At 40.1% G+C, this 17,824-nt stretch overlaps 1 protein-coding gene across 9 annotated transcripts in view; it reads left to right on the top strand.

The window, feature by feature from the left end:
- Window positions 1–17,824, top strand: part of LOC135701450 (liprin-beta homolog) — a 167,536-nt gene that overhangs the window by 127,189 nt on the left and 22,523 nt on the right. For 5 of the 9 annotated variants that reach the window (XM_065222247.1, XM_065222253.1, XM_065222249.1 and 2 more), the window contains 2 exons: window positions 10,312–11,180; window positions 11,291–11,515. In XM_065222247.1, the coding sequence (XP_065078319.1) occupies window positions 10,312–11,180; window positions 11,291–11,515 (1,094 nt within the window). The remainder of the gene's footprint in view (window positions 1–10,311; window positions 11,181–11,290; window positions 11,516–17,824) is intronic. The other 4 variants (XM_065222251.1, XM_065222248.1, XM_065222250.1 and 1 more) reach the window with 4 other exon arrangements.

Below are 17,824 nucleotides of genomic sequence, written 5' to 3'. Positions count from 1 at the left end.
AGAGGTACAGCCATGGCAAACGATTATCACCAGTAATGCTGCTCATAGCCAAAACGTAACCCTCGCTGCTGATGATGAAAAACACAACGAAAACAGTGAAGACTTCTGCAGTACGATGATGAGAAGAAAATGAAAATAATGTTAATGCATTCCAAGTTCGACTCGGCAGGCACGACCAGAGTTGCGACCGATCACAATTACGATCGTCAAACAACTGATGGTAGTAACGCTTTGTACATTCCTGTCGATGTGCTCGTCGAAGCTCTCTCCATGACCATGCATAAGGTTGACGAAAGAAGTAAAAAGTAACTCGTGAATGTCGTCTTCGGTTGTTATCCATCACCGATCTGGTCATTCCCAACAATCACGACACTCATCTGTGCTCGTTTTTATGCAGTTGCTGCTTTGCTTGCTTATGTCAATGTGTTGGTGAGTGAGCCCAACAGCTTAATGTTGCCTACTTTGTTTGTAACTCACACAGTCGCGCCTGTCGTTCTGCCAGCAGTATTCGGTTGATGCGTAGACGAGTAGCACGTGAGAGTCATTATATTTTGCATCACTGGGAACGACTGTATGAGTAGCAAACAAAGTTGGCAAAATCAAACGGAAACCGTTGGGCTCACTCACCAACACACTCGTATAAGCAAGCAAAGCAAAACGAGCGCAGATGAGTGTCATGAATGTCGGCAATGACCAGATCGGTGATGGCTACCGCCAGTCTATCTTTCAACTTTATGGATGCTCATGACAAGCACATTGATAAGAATTTACCAAACGTTATTACCATCAGCTGTTCGACGATCGTGATTGCGATCGATTGCAACTCTGATGAGACGGAATCCTGATTACTTCTGCTGAAAAGAAATCTTTTGTTTTAGAAGATGGCCACTCGCATGCCTTTTGCCAATCATTCTCTTTATCCTCCGCTGGTATTTAGACAACCATTTTTGTGCGAAATGAGAAAATGCTTGCTCCCTTCAGCATTTTTTGTTGATTTGCAACGGTACAAACCCTCTCGCCTTCTGACTGTAGATTTAAATACGAGATTTTTCCAAACAACAACAACTCATACAGACGGAAATACACGGATTGTAACTAACTGGTTACAATTTAATTCGCTCAACTTGTACAATGATCGCTGAACTGCTATAAATTCGCTACCCTTCTATGAAGCTTTCCAAACTTCTAAGAATTCTCTGTTCCCTTAAATTCTGTTAATAAATTGAAATTCTATGCTTAAGACAAAAGAAGGCCCCGGAATTTTCATAGAGTTTCCTACAGTAAAACAATTTTCCATTTACTACATTAATCTTTCACAAACTTGTATATGTTCCCCGCTTTTACGAAGTTTTCCAATAAAAAAATCGAAGCTCTCCTAATTTGTATTAGATTCCACATCTCTAAAGCCACTAAAGTTTAAATAAGCTCAATGAAGGTTAGGAAAAAATGTCAAAACTTTAACGAGCTTCCCCAAATTTCTACAAATTTCTATAAAGTTTGATAAAGCTCTACTAAATAATTTGCAGGAAGTTCACTGAAGTTTTCCGAAGTCTCTGGATTGCTATTTTTTTTTTCCTTTATTTAACGTCGGTGTCCACCATCTAGTGCCAATCACCGACGGCACGGGCATCGATTGCCATCCATTGACGGCAACCGAATGTGCAGGAAGGCAGCTTCCACACCTGCGTAGGATATCGCACCCATTCACAACACACCTGGGCCGGGACCAATGGCTTTACTTCCCTTCCGAAAGAAGACGTGACCAGAGATTTTCATGCCTCAGAAAAATCCCACCGACCTCGGCTGGGATTGAACCCAGACCCATTGGGGTGTTAGAAAGCAGTCACGCTTACCACTACACCACCGGCGCCGGCCTCTGGATTGCTATGATGTTCATTAAGCTATTACATTAATAGCTGAACTCCTATACAATTAGTTGTCCTTCTATAAAATCTACAAAACTTCTTCGTAATTCCTGAAGTTCTAAAAAGTTTCTTAAAATGCTATGAAATTTCTGAAAATTAGTGAGGTATCTTGAAGTCATATAACATTCCCGAAACATTTAAAAAGTTTCCCAACAATCTACGAAGTTCTCCGAAATCAATCTATTCAGTCAAAGCTTCTTCGAGTTTTCATTGATTTCTAAGAAGTTCCCCGAAATTAATCGATTCAGTCAAAGCTTCTTCGAATTTTTATTGATTTCTTAGAAGGTCCCTGAACTTCTGTTAAAACTCAGCTTCAAAAATCTGAAAAAGTGTACATCTTTTGCCACCCGTTATTTTTAAATGTAGAAGTGAAGCCATTTTGTCGATCCCCCCATACTACCTTATGTCTTGTCCGCCCCCCTAGCGCATCATTCTAGTGACATCCATGTCCACGAACATGTGTACGAACGTCGTCGAGTTCAGCGGAATGGAGGCAATGTCAACAAGCTCGTCATTCTGTTTGGGTTGCGTCGGCTTTGGGGTGTTATCAGTTCAAAGACACACAACACGCGACAGGAGACTCGAGTTCGAATCATTGACTATCGGATAACGCGGTACGGTAGCCCGGAACGAGTGTTATTGTCTCTGTTGAACGACGAAACGCAGCTGGCTGATATGCCGCCATGTTATTGAAACCTAAGAGGAAGAGGAGACAACTGGCTTCTTTTTGTCTGTGACGTGTTCTTCTTCTCTCGCGGAAACGACCGTGCAAAAACTATCTTATTAGGGGCGACGCAGTCGACTGTCAAAATACAAGTTGTAAAAATTCTCGCGTTTCTATACCTCCGCCCGACCAATTAGGCGCTGGTTCGCGTTTGACATGAAAATTTGTGCATTAAAGTCCCCCTATTGTCTCCTCTTCCTCTTAGATTGAAACCAATATCTGAAACATTTGTAGTTGTACATTTATGTTTCACGAACTGTAGGCAAAAATATTAAGAATTTCTAAAATATCAATCACACCTTTTTAGAAATTCTGGCTTGAATCTTCCATTTGCTTACAAATTATGAGCTGTCAGTGGTGCCCACAAAGGGGTTGTTTAACTTCGAAAAATAAACCGATTTCTGATCTGATAGAACTTCGTTTTCTGAGCACAACGGTATTTTTATCGATCCCGTAGATATTCATCTCGATTTTTAAATCAAGATTTAAATTTTTGACCGTTGACACTAAATCTATTCGTTGACAGCTCGCTTCCAAGTCCCACCAAGGGGCGCTAAGATGATGATTTTTGATAATTTAATCGTACTTATTTAAAATAGTTCCAGTGTACCAAAATTGATGAAATTTTATATTTCGGTTCCATTTTTAATGCAGATAACGAATATGTATATACCGCAATACCCATAAACAACCCAAATCGCGGGCCCCCACCGATGTTAGCTCTTTTCAAGGCAAGGCAAACAATATAGGGTTGCCACCTAGCTGACGAAACGCTCGATGGCTATCATCGCTTGCTGCAAAAGCATTGACCGGCTTTTATCAAGATTTCTCGATGAAATATGAGTTGTATTTACAATTTCGGAGTATTGCTTACGGAGCGATTTTAGATTAGGGAGCAACTAATGTTGTGACTTCAATCCACCGATTTCTAAAAGCTAACATTCATAAACTACACCCAACCGGGGAATGTAAGATTTTTTTACAATTATGTGGGATTCATCATCGCAGAATGTTAGTGGAGACCGCATGAACGGAGGATGAGATATACCGAGCTGCGGTCCAGTGCAATGCACAGTGGTCCAGAATGCAGATTTAGGTGGAAGGATATGTTTTGAGCCTGAAATTGAAACTTTAGTCCAAAAGTCTCTTCTACAAAGTTGTTTCTTAAAGTTATACTTATAGGCACTCATATCTATGACAATGAATTCTAGGGTGGTTCTTATTATCATCAAAAACAAAAATCTAACTTTTTTGGTTGAAGTAATTAAGGTGTATATATTTCGGCAAAGTTAAAGCTGAGTTAATTTCATGCAATTTTGTATAATACTAATACTACTATGTATAATACTCTTTTGTGTCTCTTAAATTGACCGATTTAGAGCTATTTACTTGAATTGAGTTAGGGTGTCTCTAAAAAAAACAGTTGTTTTGCTCTAGTTTTCTTCTTTCAAATTTCTTAGCAAAGGTGTCTTCAAATAACTTTTAGATATTTAAAAGGCGCAAATTTTTGCTACACAGAGCTTGTCAATATCTTCGCCGATCAAGAGTTATTTACGTTTTTCTACTAAAAATATGCCCTTTTCAGACGTTAATATCTCTGGTTGGGGCAAGCAAAAAAATTACGGCATTTTAAAAGGCGTATGTGATTCTCAATAATATGAAGAAAAAAACATTTTTTTTGAACTCGTTTAAAATCAATTTGAATTTATTCAAAATTTTTACTTTAATTGGGTATACCTTTTTTATTAGAAGAGGTATTCTGTGTGGCAGGATAATTTGTCAAAAAGGGATTATACCATCTGTTTTCTGTTTATGGCCGTACGACTGCACCCATTGATTTAACACACGGCGGCTCTTTATCCAGGATTCGCTCCTCAAGCCGCTGCTATAAAATACTATCAAAGTTGCACACCTGTGTATAATCTTTATGGGCGGGATTGCATCGCGCTTATTAGCGGCGCGCTTCGACCGTCACCAAATGAGAATTTAACATAAGCGCGACAATACGGACAACAACTTTTGCTATAAAACGTGCATCTTGAAAAGGTTTAAAAGTTGCTCGGAGATGACTTTCATGAGAAATTTGAAAAATAAGCTTGGTGGTAAGCGTACACAGAACACGAAATCTCGATTACTTTTTCGAAGGGACGTATCAGCTTTTGTAAACAATGCAATTGATCGTCAGTTTGGCACAACTGGTAGCTCACCCACGCATACTAACAGCACTATCAAGTAGGGGAAATTTCTCCTATCTGATGGTAATATTGAGCGAGCTACCAGTTACGCCAAACCGACGATAAAGTGCATTGTTTACAAAAGCTGATACGTCCCTTCGAAAACTTAATCGTCTGCATGGCCAACTTATATCATTCTCTGCGGTATTCGCTGCGGAACACAATAAGGTAGTGATATAATTCCTCTTCCAGTTCACATAACACTATGATGTTTTCACTCAGTTTTGACAGTTCAAAGAGCATCTGGTTTCAGTGGCATCGCTTTGAGTTTTTGTGCTCTAAAAATTGTAAGAACTGAATTGTTACAGTCGGAGAACATCCACTAGTAAAAAAATTTCAAGAGGTTCAAAATCTATTCGATCACAAAATGAATTCTGATTCTCAACAGCGACATCACAAATTTAGTTTTGTCTTCGTTTCAAATTATAACAACCCTTTGAACAAGTTCTCTCAGCCAGTGCTGAGAATTGTCATTGCCATTGAAAACTTTCACGCGATATTTTTGAGATTGACTCTCATAGAAACCTTCGTCAAAACCTCATGCAGTTTATCGTCAATTCCAAAAATTCACCTGGTAGCAAAAATATAATTTGGTGCGTTCTTTAACACATTAGTGTTATCCAGGCTATTACGGACGTAGGTGCTTGTACACAGGGATGGATCGCTGTTTCTGGGCTTTTCAGTACTATTTATTAGATAATGATAACGTACAATCTAGTTGAATTTTCAGTTAATCCATCGTAAAATAGATAGTTTAATGCTATTAATATCGCTTTCAAAATCTTAAATGATAGTACCGTAGAGTCACACTACATGATTTCACTGAAGGAGCACGCGAGCACGTTCTTAATTGCGCCTTCAGTGAAAACATTTTAAATTTTGATAGAGTGATTAATAGCATTTAACTATCTAAGCACTATATTAAAACGTAACGAAAAAGTCCCTAAAGGGCGATCGATCCCTGCTTGTATACTTCGACTACTGTATATTATCACTGACAATTAACAGGATTTCCCTTGAAGATAATTATTGGCTCGAGTGAGTGACGAAAGCTGTGTTGTCAATATCGCCGAGTATGATCGATATCTGCCTAAGCTTTAAAAAAATGAGCTGAACTCAGTCCTTGGAATGATCTAAAGATTAGTTGCGAATGCATGCTTTAAATCGCGTGAATTCAGCAATAGACGTCAATGTTTATAAGAGCATTTGCACCAAGAGCTTATTCTGGCAAAAATATGCATCTTCGGCCAAAAAAATACTAATTCAGTCTTTAATAAACCATCCTTAACACATATTTTTTGAGAGAACATGAAATTGAAATGAAATTCCTGGATTTTTCCCGATTTATTTCCGGGAGTCCAACATTTTCCCTGGCTTCATATTAACTGCTCTAAATATGATATGAAAAAAAAATCAATTCCGCACTTGCTGTCAGGCTTGCTGAAACTCCTCAAACTCACCGGAGGGTTTAAAACACTCTTGTCCTGCTAGTTTAGCCAGCCCTCACCTCGAGTGAGTGGCGACAGGAATATGGAAGAAGTAAACAAAAACTCCTCGAGAGAGAGGGAGAGTGAACTTCAGCGAGGTGCGCTTTTCGAGACTCCGCATGACTTTTTTATTCGACGCAAGAAGCTCAGAGTTCACTCAGAGTGAGAATAAGAGCGTGTGATAGAAAACATGAACATGAATGGCAGCAAACCTCACTCTCATTTTATCCCCCTTCGCTCACCAGCACTGAAGCTCAGTGGAATGATTTGGCAGTAGGCATTCTACTCCTCAGAAAAATGCTAGGCTCGGCTCATTTCAAACTCGCGAGCGAGGCTCCATCAAGCCTGCTTGCTGTAACCAGAAAGAAAGGTACGGAATTTTGTTTTTAATGCAGAAAACCGGAGATAATCACACCCGCATTCAAGAAATCATATTAACTTTCAGAATTTTGATTGCAAACTAAAATTTGTGAAATTATGTTCCATAATTCAATTTTTGACGTCTAAAATTTGTAATGTTCTTACAAGTCTCAGAACTTTAATTTTATCCAAATGTAGTTGAAAACAATGAGATCTATGGAATAAAATTTGAATTCTCGAACTAAGAAAATTTATCATCGAAAAATGGGAAAGTTTTCAAGATGTTGAGGCTAGGCTATTTTATCACATTCTTGAACTTGGTGAGATTTTTACGATCAAAATTTGGTCAAACAAGAATACGTGTTAATGGTAATTAATTTTATTTTTTTATTTTTCTTTTTTTAAGCTCAATTAGTATAACATACAGAAAGAATATTCATCTAAGCTTCTGGTAAACCAAATCCGAATTACCGGGCCTTTTGTTTAACTCCTGCCATCAGATTCTGTACAGCCACCTCGTCCACTTTGTTCGCCGCAGAACACCTTAAACTGCTTCACGCTTCCAACAGCATTTTTTGGGTCTGATGCGGTGCTTCTCTTCTTCTTCTTCATTCCTTTATTTAACTTTGGTATCTGTCCCACAATCTAGCGCCAATCACCGACAGGCATCGATTGCCATCCATTGACGGCAATCGAATGTGCAGAAAGGCAGTTTCGACACCTGCGTAGGATGTCTCACCCATTCAACACAACATGGGCCGGGTCCAACTTGACCAGAGATTTTTATGCCTCAGAAAAATCCCATCGATCTCGGCTGGGATTGAACCCAGACCCATTGGGGTGAGAAAACTTACCACTACACCACCATTGCCGGCTAGGTTGCTCCTCTTGCTTGGATACCATTTTGATAACTGAAGAGTAAATGTCAAAATCAAATAAGAGGCATCATTCTGCACGCACACACCTTCAAAATGAGGGGTGCGTCAAGTTCAATATATTCATATTTTTGTTTGTTACACTCGTACTCAGATGTATAAAACAAATGATAGCTCTTAGACATGATACAATTTTTAGGATTATTACTTTTGGAGCATTGAATTATGATGAGGAATTCCAAGGATGATTCTAATGGAATTCGGGAGAAAATTTTGAAAAGTGTTTCAAGACAATTGTAAAGGTGAATGTCAAGCTAGTTCTGAAGTGGCTATTATGGGAGTTATGAATAAAATTGCATGGAACTCTAAAGCATATCTGATGGAATTTCAGGGAGCATTTTATGGGAATTCGGAGAAAAGAATTAACCTTACGACAAACTTTAAGATGATAGGATTACAATCCTGAAACTACGCGTAATGATCGCCTACTACTGAAAATCGCTTAAATGTTGATCAATAGTGAAATCAAAGTGAAATTCTGAGGAGAGTTGCAAGAGGATTTGGAGATTTTATTCCACTGTTGTTACAAGAGCCGCAGATATCGCGAATTTCGATTATATAATTATTTAATTATTTATGATAACTTTTAGGAATAATTGTCACGATTTTCCATTTATCGTGTATTATGATGTACAGAGCAGTGATGCCCAAGGTGATGCCAACATTCCAGTTTAAACTGGATTTTTCCAGTTTGTTTGGACGTTAGCCAATTCAAGCGCAACTATTCAAATCGTCGTATCTGCTTTTGTAAATAATCACTTCAATCGACGATTTGTCATAACTGCTAACTCTTCCACGCAAACACCATCAACAGGTAGGGAAATCTTTCCCTTTCTAGTGTGTTAGTTTCTGTGAGTGAGCTAGCAGTTGCCACAAATCGTTGATTGAAGTGATTGTTTACAAAATCAGATACGTCGATTTGAATAGTTACGCTTGAATTAGTTAAAGTTTGAAATCTTTCACTTTTATGAGAATTCATCCAGTTTTATCTAGTTTTACATTACTAATAGCAACATATTTTGAAGTATGATTACCAGTACAGAATGATTAATGCTTACTCTTTAAACTTTTATATTGGAATTTGCAATCTGGAAATGCAGTCTTTAGATTACATGTAATATAGCAATTGAAATCTACAAACATTCATGGCGACGCTACGATCAAGTTCACTTCACGGCATCAAGACAGGCGTGCTGTGTCATAGAATCGACACGCATTTTACTGGTTTGGAACACCTTTGGAAATTATGGCTTCAGATCTTCTTTATCTATTATAGTCTGGGGGGTAAATGAAGTCCTTCAGCTCTGATTTTTTTTGCATTAAGGTGCATCGTTTTCCAGAGCTAATCGTTTTACAAAAATTGAACACTCTACACACTTAGGGCCTCTCTTATCGCGACTACAAAGCAAGATTAAGGTGACTGGGCTTCGATTCCCGGTCTGGTGTAGGAATTTTTCGGGTTGGAAAATTTCTCGACCTCCCTGGGCATAAGGTATAATTATACTTGCCACACAATTATACTAATGCAAAAATGGTACAGGCATCGAAAGCTCTCAATTAATAACTGTGGAAGTGCATCTAGAACACTAAGTTGAGAGCACGCAATAAGCTAATATGCGATATACAATAAGCTTGAAATGCGAAGAAGAAGAAGAAAGAAGAACACAATTAGAAATGTTTACCGCAATATCGGAAGCTTAACTGTTCGGAAAAATGTGGGTAATTGTTTTAAAGCTATTTTAAAGCAAAATCTTCACTACAATTACAAGATTTATTCATTTGAACAAAAACGTGTTTTGAATTTTTTTTTTTTTCTTTATTAAAGAGACATTCAGCCTTGGGCTGGTTCGTCTTACGTGTTTTGAAATTATTTTTAAGCAAAAAAGGCTTTAAAATGAATATTTAAAAGTTTTACGGAACATTCAGCTGTTTCGGTAAAAAAAATACCGATTTCATTTACTCCCTGACGATAAGAAGGTAAAGAAGTGCCGCAGCCGTCATTTCCCCTATGTTGAAGTTTGTATTTTTAAGGGTTGAGAATTTCGATTGCTATGTCACATATATTTCTACACTAAATGAAGAGCTGTGACAGCTTTTGTGAAACTGCAGATCTGCATATTGATAGGCCAGCAGCGTGCAAAACCCGAACCAAACTGTTCCAACATCAACTACACCGCAGTGCCAACGGCGGTGACTCGACAGCATCTGCTGCCCATCGACCGTCCAATCGGATCGAAAAAAAAACCTGTTGCACATAGTTTTATAATTGGAGAATTTATGTTGCATTCTCTTGGCTGCTTCGAGGCGAACGAGGGGGTGACGTTTCGACCAACATTGAAGGGCTCGCAGCAATATTGGCTTCGATAAATAACTCAGCAGAGCCCCATTGTTGCTGCTGCTGCTGGTTTGGGAGAAATGGTTGAATGGAATGAAATTAGTTAATTTATGATAAAACCACTCTCGTGAAATGGAATGGTTTCGAATATTTATGCCACACAACTGGCGTGCGGTAGATGTTATCATGTTGATTTTAAATCGATCCATATTGGATAAATTTCAAAGCACCCACAACAAACTGCTCTTCCAATTAGTTCGCCAGATTTTATCGCTGTGTGTACTGAAAACCTTGAAATTGTTTCCCCTCAGATGACTCTACGTGCCGTGACGAGGATTTCACCTGGGTTAACAACCGTTCCGAAGCACCGAAAGCTACGATCGATTCGGACCGTCGATCGACTTCTCACACCACCATCGGGGGTCGATCAAGTCGAAGCCACACTCACGGCCATGAACCCAGCTTAAACCGTAATCTCCTGAGCCCGGTGCTGGCTCAACCGGGAGCTCTCGGCTGTGGCAAACCTCCTCGCCCCATGACGGGTAGTCTGGATAGAAGACGCCATCTAGGAGCGAATCGCCACGAGCGGGACTCCAAAAGTCGAAGCACCCACTCGCTCAAAGACAAGTTCTCTTCCTCCGAACTCCAACAACAGGACTCCCACTCCAGCAATCTGAGCTTGAACTCCAAAGGTAAATCCTCCAGCAAGCGATCGACCAGTGCGAAAGGATCGAATGATAAACTTTGGAATTTTCAAGAACACCACAATGACTCCGGAATCTACCACAACTACAACAGCAGTGGAAGTAGCCATCACCACCACCACAACAACCACAACAACAACAACAACAACATCAATAACAATGGTCAAAGGCAGAGCCCGGGGATATGGGAACCTCCACCGCCACCACCAGTTTCTCACTGGGATCCGCACTACTACTGGAACTGGAACAACCACCACCAGAGCCGAGAGGAGCTGCGGCTGATCGACTACCACCGCCGACAACAGGCGGAACTGTATCGCTACGGCAGCAACGGAGCCCTTAGCAGCACCCAGGACTTATCGTGCTCCAGTGGATGCTGCAATCGTGCTTACTACCCACCACAGCCACCGCCCTGTTGCTCTTGCGAGCACAGCCGACCCATGTGGGGCAAGGACTGTCAGGTTGGCACTATTAGAGTGAGAGCTTTGCGAAGAACCGTACCCTTAAATCGCTTGACATATTCTCCTATTTAGCAAAGATCACTGCCTAACATTGTTTTTCCTTCTGTTTTCTTCCACCGAAATAGCGTCAGGACACGGACGAGCGACTGCGCCGGTTGCAATCGGACAAGGAAGCCATGGCCCTGCAGGTCAAGGTACTGACCGAGCAGGTCCAGACGCAGGGCACCAAGATCGCCGATCTGGAGCGGACCGTCAGCGAGAAGAACCAGCTGCTCTCGAATGCGGACGACCTACTGCAGCGAGTAAGCCAATTTGCCAAAACCGTTGGCATCCAGATTGACAAACAGAAAGTACCGCGATTATATTTTTTTTTCAACACCCTTTTTGAGTTTACTTTCCTTTCTTGTAGTTTCCAAGTTTACGTATCTCTTCTTCTTGTTCTCTTGTTCATAGCACACTTGTTACGTTGAATTTTCGTTGTTTTCTCAATTTCACTTTCACTGGAACTATCCAGAATGTCTCTATCAGTGTTTTGCTGTAGATTTTAGATCATAAAATGTGCTCTGCATCTTTAGAAAGCATGTAGATGTTCCTTTATCGTTGATGTCGTCAGTAGAAGTTTGTCAGATGGTTGCCACGATAAGTACATTATATAATTTTTTTTCAAAATTTTCGACCCCAAACAATTAGCTTACTTCGTCATGAGGATCTTAACCATCTAACAAAAATCAATTTAGGGTGAATGTTGCATGACTGTATTTTAGTTGGAATGTTTGTTGCAAATGCACCCTAATACGCTCTCGTAGTTTGTATGATACTAACCTAGCATAACAGTAAGTTAACTCGAAGACAGCAAGTCAATAAGACTGGCAGCTCCGCTGTCAGAATCCACACCAGATCGGTCAAAACTGAACCTACCCAAAAATGGGTAAACTATGTTGGGAGTGACAAGTTGACAAATGAACAAAGTCGATCGGATTCATGTCGATGTTGTACATTTGTCACCTTGTCGATCCCAACATAGTTTACCAATTTTTTGGTAGGTTCAGTTTTACCGATCTAGGTGGATTCTACCCAAATTTGAGTAGTTTAGAAATAGCGTGTCAGTGACACGTACACACGACGAATAAGAAAGAGCCAAATTTGGGTTTAGTTTACTTATAAATCACATAAAGTTCAGGAACTCAGCGATGAATAAATTTGCTTCGTGTTTTTCCAGGGTTTTCTGGGTTTTTCGTAAATATGAGAAAAGTAAAGATTGGATTCACTCAGTATATTGGTACTAACGGGTGTTCAATAAAAAATGAGATTTTTTTTTCTGTCATATAACAGTAAAAAAAAATTTTCAACGAATTTAGTATTTTTTATTAAAAACATAATGTTTATTCTTCAAAAAAACGTCAATGAATATTGGAAAAGAAGCCCTGGTCAGCCGTACGACGCAACTTAGTCGCGATGCTCTCACAAGAGCGCTGGACATCATTCTCATTTTTTATTGAACACCCGTTACTCTTAGACTGCGTAAAATTTTCGTCAATTTTCCTTTTTTTCCGGCAGATTTTTTAGGTTTTCCACAGGAAAACATGAGGCAAATTTACTCATCGCTGAGTTCCTGCACTTTTGGCGATTATGAGTGAACTAAACTCCAATTTTGGGTGTTCTCATTGGCCGTGCAGTAGCGCTGCGTTAGAGCAAAGGTAGATCCTCCGCATCGGAAAATCAGCAAATAAACTAACCTATCAAATTCGATCGGAACTTTCACCTTTGAGTAGCAGGGTTGCTTCCACTGACTTGCTATACAAAAATGATTTTCGGAATTTTTAAATCATTAGATGTTATAAATAAAAAAAATTACTTGTTAGATAAAAGAATATAATGAAAGGCAAGTGTTTGACACATAAAACCTATCAGTTTCGCATTCAAAGTGTCACAATCAGCGATTTTATTATTCGTGAGCGTTCACTGTGAGTGAGCGCTCGCGAGTCGCAAAATCGCTAATTGTGACTATCTGCAAGTGAATTTGACAGGTTTTATGTGTCAAGCACTTGCCTTTCAACCTCTTATTGTATCTAATATGTACAAAATATAATTATAACATCTAATGATTTCAAAATTACTAAAACCATTTTTTATAGCAAGTGAGTGGAAGCAAGCCTGTGGAGTAGTAGATGGCGAAATTGTGAAAAGGAATCTTACTCAGCGAGTGAGTCACTTTTACTTATGGAGTCCATTCGAAAAGCGAATACAATATATCAACTTTTCCATTTTCTCGTACGACCGCTATGAGACAGGTACAATTGCGTCATCTGTCACTCAAAGGTAAATGCTTCGAACGAATTTGATAGCAAAGATTACATCCTCAGAAGAAAGGTTTGTGTATTTGCTCATTTTTCTATGCGTTGCTTCCACCTTCGCTCAAGTGCAGCGCTACTGTCTCTGTCGCTTGGATCCTGGCAAAGTGGCCAGTCTTCAGACAGACAGACAGACAGACAGACAGACAGACAGACAGACAGACAGACAGACAGACAGACAGACAGACAGACAGACAGACAGACAGACAGACAGACAGACAGACAGACAGACAGACAGACAGACAGACAGACAGACAGACAGACAGACAGACAGACAGACAGACAGACAGACAGACAGACAGACAGACAGACAGACAGACAGACAGACAGACAGACAGACAGACAGACAGACAGACAGACAGACAGACAGACAGACAGACAGACAGACAGACAGACAGACAGACAGACAGACAGACAGACAGACAGACAGACAGACAGACAGACAGACAGACAGACAGACAGACAGACAGACAGACAGACAGACAGACAGACAGACAGACAGACAGACAGACAGACAGACAGACAGACAGACAGACAGACAGACAGACAGACAGACAGACAGACAGACAGACAGACAGACAGACAGACAGACAGACAGACAGACAGACAGACAGACAGACAGACAGACAGACAGACAGACAGACAGACAGACAGACAGACAGACAGACAGACAGACAGACAGACAGACAGACAGACAGACAGACAGACAGACAGACAGACAGACAGACAGACAGACAGACAGACAGACAGACAGACAGACAGACAGACAGACAGACAGACAGACAGACAGACAGACAGACAGACAGACAGACAGACAGACAGACAGACAGACAGACAGACAGACAGACAGACAGACAGACAGACAGACAGACAGACAGACAGACAGACAGACAGACAGACAGACAGACAGACAGACAGACAGACAGACAGACAGACAGACAGACAGACAGACAGACAGACAGACAGACAGACAGACAGACAGACAGACAGACAGACAGACAGACAGACAGACAGACAGACAGACAGACAGACAGACAGACAGACAGACAGACAGACAGACAGACAGACAGACAGACAGACAGACAGACAGACAGACAGACAGACAGACAGACAGACAGACAGACAGACAGACAGACAGACAGACAGACAGACAGACAGACAGACAGACAGACAGACAGACAAGACAGACAAGACAGACAAGACAGACAAGACAGACAAGACAGACAAGACAGACAAGACAGACAAGACAGACAAGACAGACAAGACAGACAAGACAGACAGACAGACAGACAAGACAGACAAGACAGACAAGACAGACAAGACAGACAAGACAGACAAGACAGACAAGACAGACAAGACAGACAAGACAGACAAGACAGACAAGACAGACAAGACAGACAAGACAGACAAGACAGACAAGACAGACAAGACAGACAAGACAGACAAGACAGACAAGACAGACAAGACAGACAAGACAGACAAGACAGACAAGACAGACAAGACAGACAAGACAGACAAGACAGACAAGACAGACAAGACAGACAAGACAGACAAGACAGACAAGACAGACAAGACAGACAAGACAGACAAGACAGACAAGACAGACAAGACAGACAAGACAGACAAGACAGACAAGACAGACAAGACAGACAAGACAGACAAGACAGACAAGACAGACAAGACAGACAAGACAGACAAGACAGACAAGACAGACAAGACAGACAAGACAGACAAGACAGACAAGACAGACAAGACAGACAAGACAGACAAGACAGACAAGACAGACAAGACAGACAAGACAGACAAGACAGACAAGACAGACAAGACAGACAAGACAGACAAGACAGACAAGACAGACAAGACAGACAAGACAGACAAGACAGACAAGACAGACAAGACAGACAAGACAGACAAGACAGACAAGACAGACAAGACAGACAAGACAGACAAGACAGACAAGACAGACAAGACAGACAAGACAGACAAGACAGACAAGACAGACAAGACAGACAAGACAGACAAGACAGACAAGACAGACAAGACAGACAAGACAGACAAGACAGACAAGACAGACAAGACAGACAAGACAGACAAGACAGACAAGACAGACAAGACAGACAAGACAGACAAGACAGACAGACAGAAATTCATATATGTATATTAGACTGCCAATGAATGTATGGGAAAAATTTGACCATCAAATTTCGCTAACAAACCATATACAAAATGACCCTATGCAAAATTTGAGCTCAATCGGACATGATTTAGGGGTGGCGCAAACGCGTCAAAGTTTGACTTTTTTCACTCTCGAAAATCTCCCAAGGGGGGGGGGGGTAGGGGTACATGAAATTTCGGAAATCAAAAAAAAATTTTTTTGATTGCGAATGTCCTAAAAATGCATGAAACGTCAAGATTTGGTGTTATCCCTAAAAAAAATTTTTTTTCAAAAATCGACTTTCTGGGACTTAGAATTTTTTTCATGAGTTCTATATGGAATATAGAAGATTGATGAGTCGGCTTCTAAAACTGTTCACAATGGATCACATCATTCGAGCAGTTTAAAATGACGTTTCCTACCACTCGAACTTTAACGTGGAACAATATTTTCTACAACCTCGAGAAAATAGGGTCTTATTTGTTATATGCTTGAAAAATCTGGAATTTATTGTTTCATTTCCGTAAAATCGCTGGTAGAAGGTTGTCCCAAAACTGCTCGACAATATGATTAATTGTCTCCAACCTGCTTATATATCGAATTAAACCACCATTTAGGATCTAATACGAAATAATTCACTAGGGTGGTCCAATTATTCTTCATTAGGGTGGTCCAAAAATTCAAAAATATATGAAAAACCACAAATTTTCATCAGAAATTCCTAAAATCAATTGTAAAAATATCTTGAATTGCGTTAATCTGTTTTTTTGGGAATCATGAGTTTTACACAAGAGGAACATTTGCCTGAAAAGATGAAAAAATACTTGTTTTATACTTTCCCATATATTTTCTTATTAGCTACACCAAATCAGATTTCCTGGTACTCTTATAATTTTTTCGATGATCTTCAACTAATTGTAAAATGCATTGCTTTTGATCTTCATCCGTTGATAGTTTTGAATTGTATGTTTTAATCAATGCTATACCACGCTCTGCATTATCATTAACTACTTCCAAACATTGAACCCGTCTTTTGGCATTTTTAAACTCGATGGAACTACTCCACTGCTCCATATCGACATTCAGCAACGACTTCGGAATTTGGAGAGCTTTGAATAAATTTTCAATACCACTGCTGCGTTGTACAAACGAGTGCAGTTCAATCGTTGAAATATCGTTGGATTCAACAATGGATATGGCTGTAATGTTTTTATGAGTATCTGTAAAAAAAAAACATTAGAAAATTAAATGCAAATGTATCAATTAAAGCATTTACCTGATAGAAGTTATTTTACGTACGTAATCCATCTTTGACGTAAATTATGGAACGTAAACAAACATGTCATTTAAAATTAAGTGTTCTCAAACCTCAACTCGACGAAAAGAATTTATTTTCTCGTTTCTCTCAACTGATTCTTATGTCATTTGGGCCGCTTGCATGTGTCGGTCTCAGGAGACGGAAATTATATATAAGAAGATATATACAACATATACTTCGCACAAGAATTCTAACATATAATTCAGATTCAAGGAGCACCGTTCATTACATTTCAACGAACCCATCTTAAAATAGATAGATTAATGCTGGTATTCTCCCGATCAAACTTCAAAATTTCCGCACCGTAGAGCCTGATTATGTGTTTTCACTGAAGGTGCACTTGAGAGCGCTCTCGAGTGTAGCTTCAGTGTAAACACAGAGAGTGACTCTACTTACTTACTTACTTAACGATCCTGCGCACCTCCAGGGGTGCAAAGGGCCTTTGTGAAAGATTTCCATCCTGGGCGATTACTAGTTTTGGCCTTGACCTGTGCCCAACTCAAATTTCGGTCAACGTTCTTAATTTCACTGTTTAGGCTCCGCCGCCACGAGCCCCTGGGTCTGCATCTGCTGCGATGCCCTGCTGGATTCCAATCCAGTGCTTGCTTGCAGATTTCGTTTCCGCTCCGTCGTAGTGTGTGGCCGACCCACCTCCACTTCCGTTCACGAATTTCTGACTCTATCGGCTTCTGATGGCACAAACGATGAAGCTCGGAATTTGAGATCCAATTGTGGGGCCACCAGGCACGAATTATGTACCGCAGGTATCGGTCACCATATTTAACTGGCGTATAACAGCACAGACTTCACGTTCGAGTTAAAAATTCGGATTTTG

Source organism: Ochlerotatus camptorhynchus, unplaced genomic scaffold (genome assembly GCF_037179485.1).
Source record: "Ochlerotatus camptorhynchus isolate MF236.1 unplaced genomic scaffold, CSIRO-AGI_Acam_v1.1 ptg000162l, whole genome shotgun sequence".
NCBI classification, from domain to species: domain Eukaryota; kingdom Metazoa; phylum Arthropoda; class Insecta; order Diptera; family Culicidae; genus Ochlerotatus; species Ochlerotatus camptorhynchus.
The sequence above is the reverse complement of the archived record's forward strand: the minus strand, read 5'-3'. Positions and strand labels throughout refer to the sequence as shown.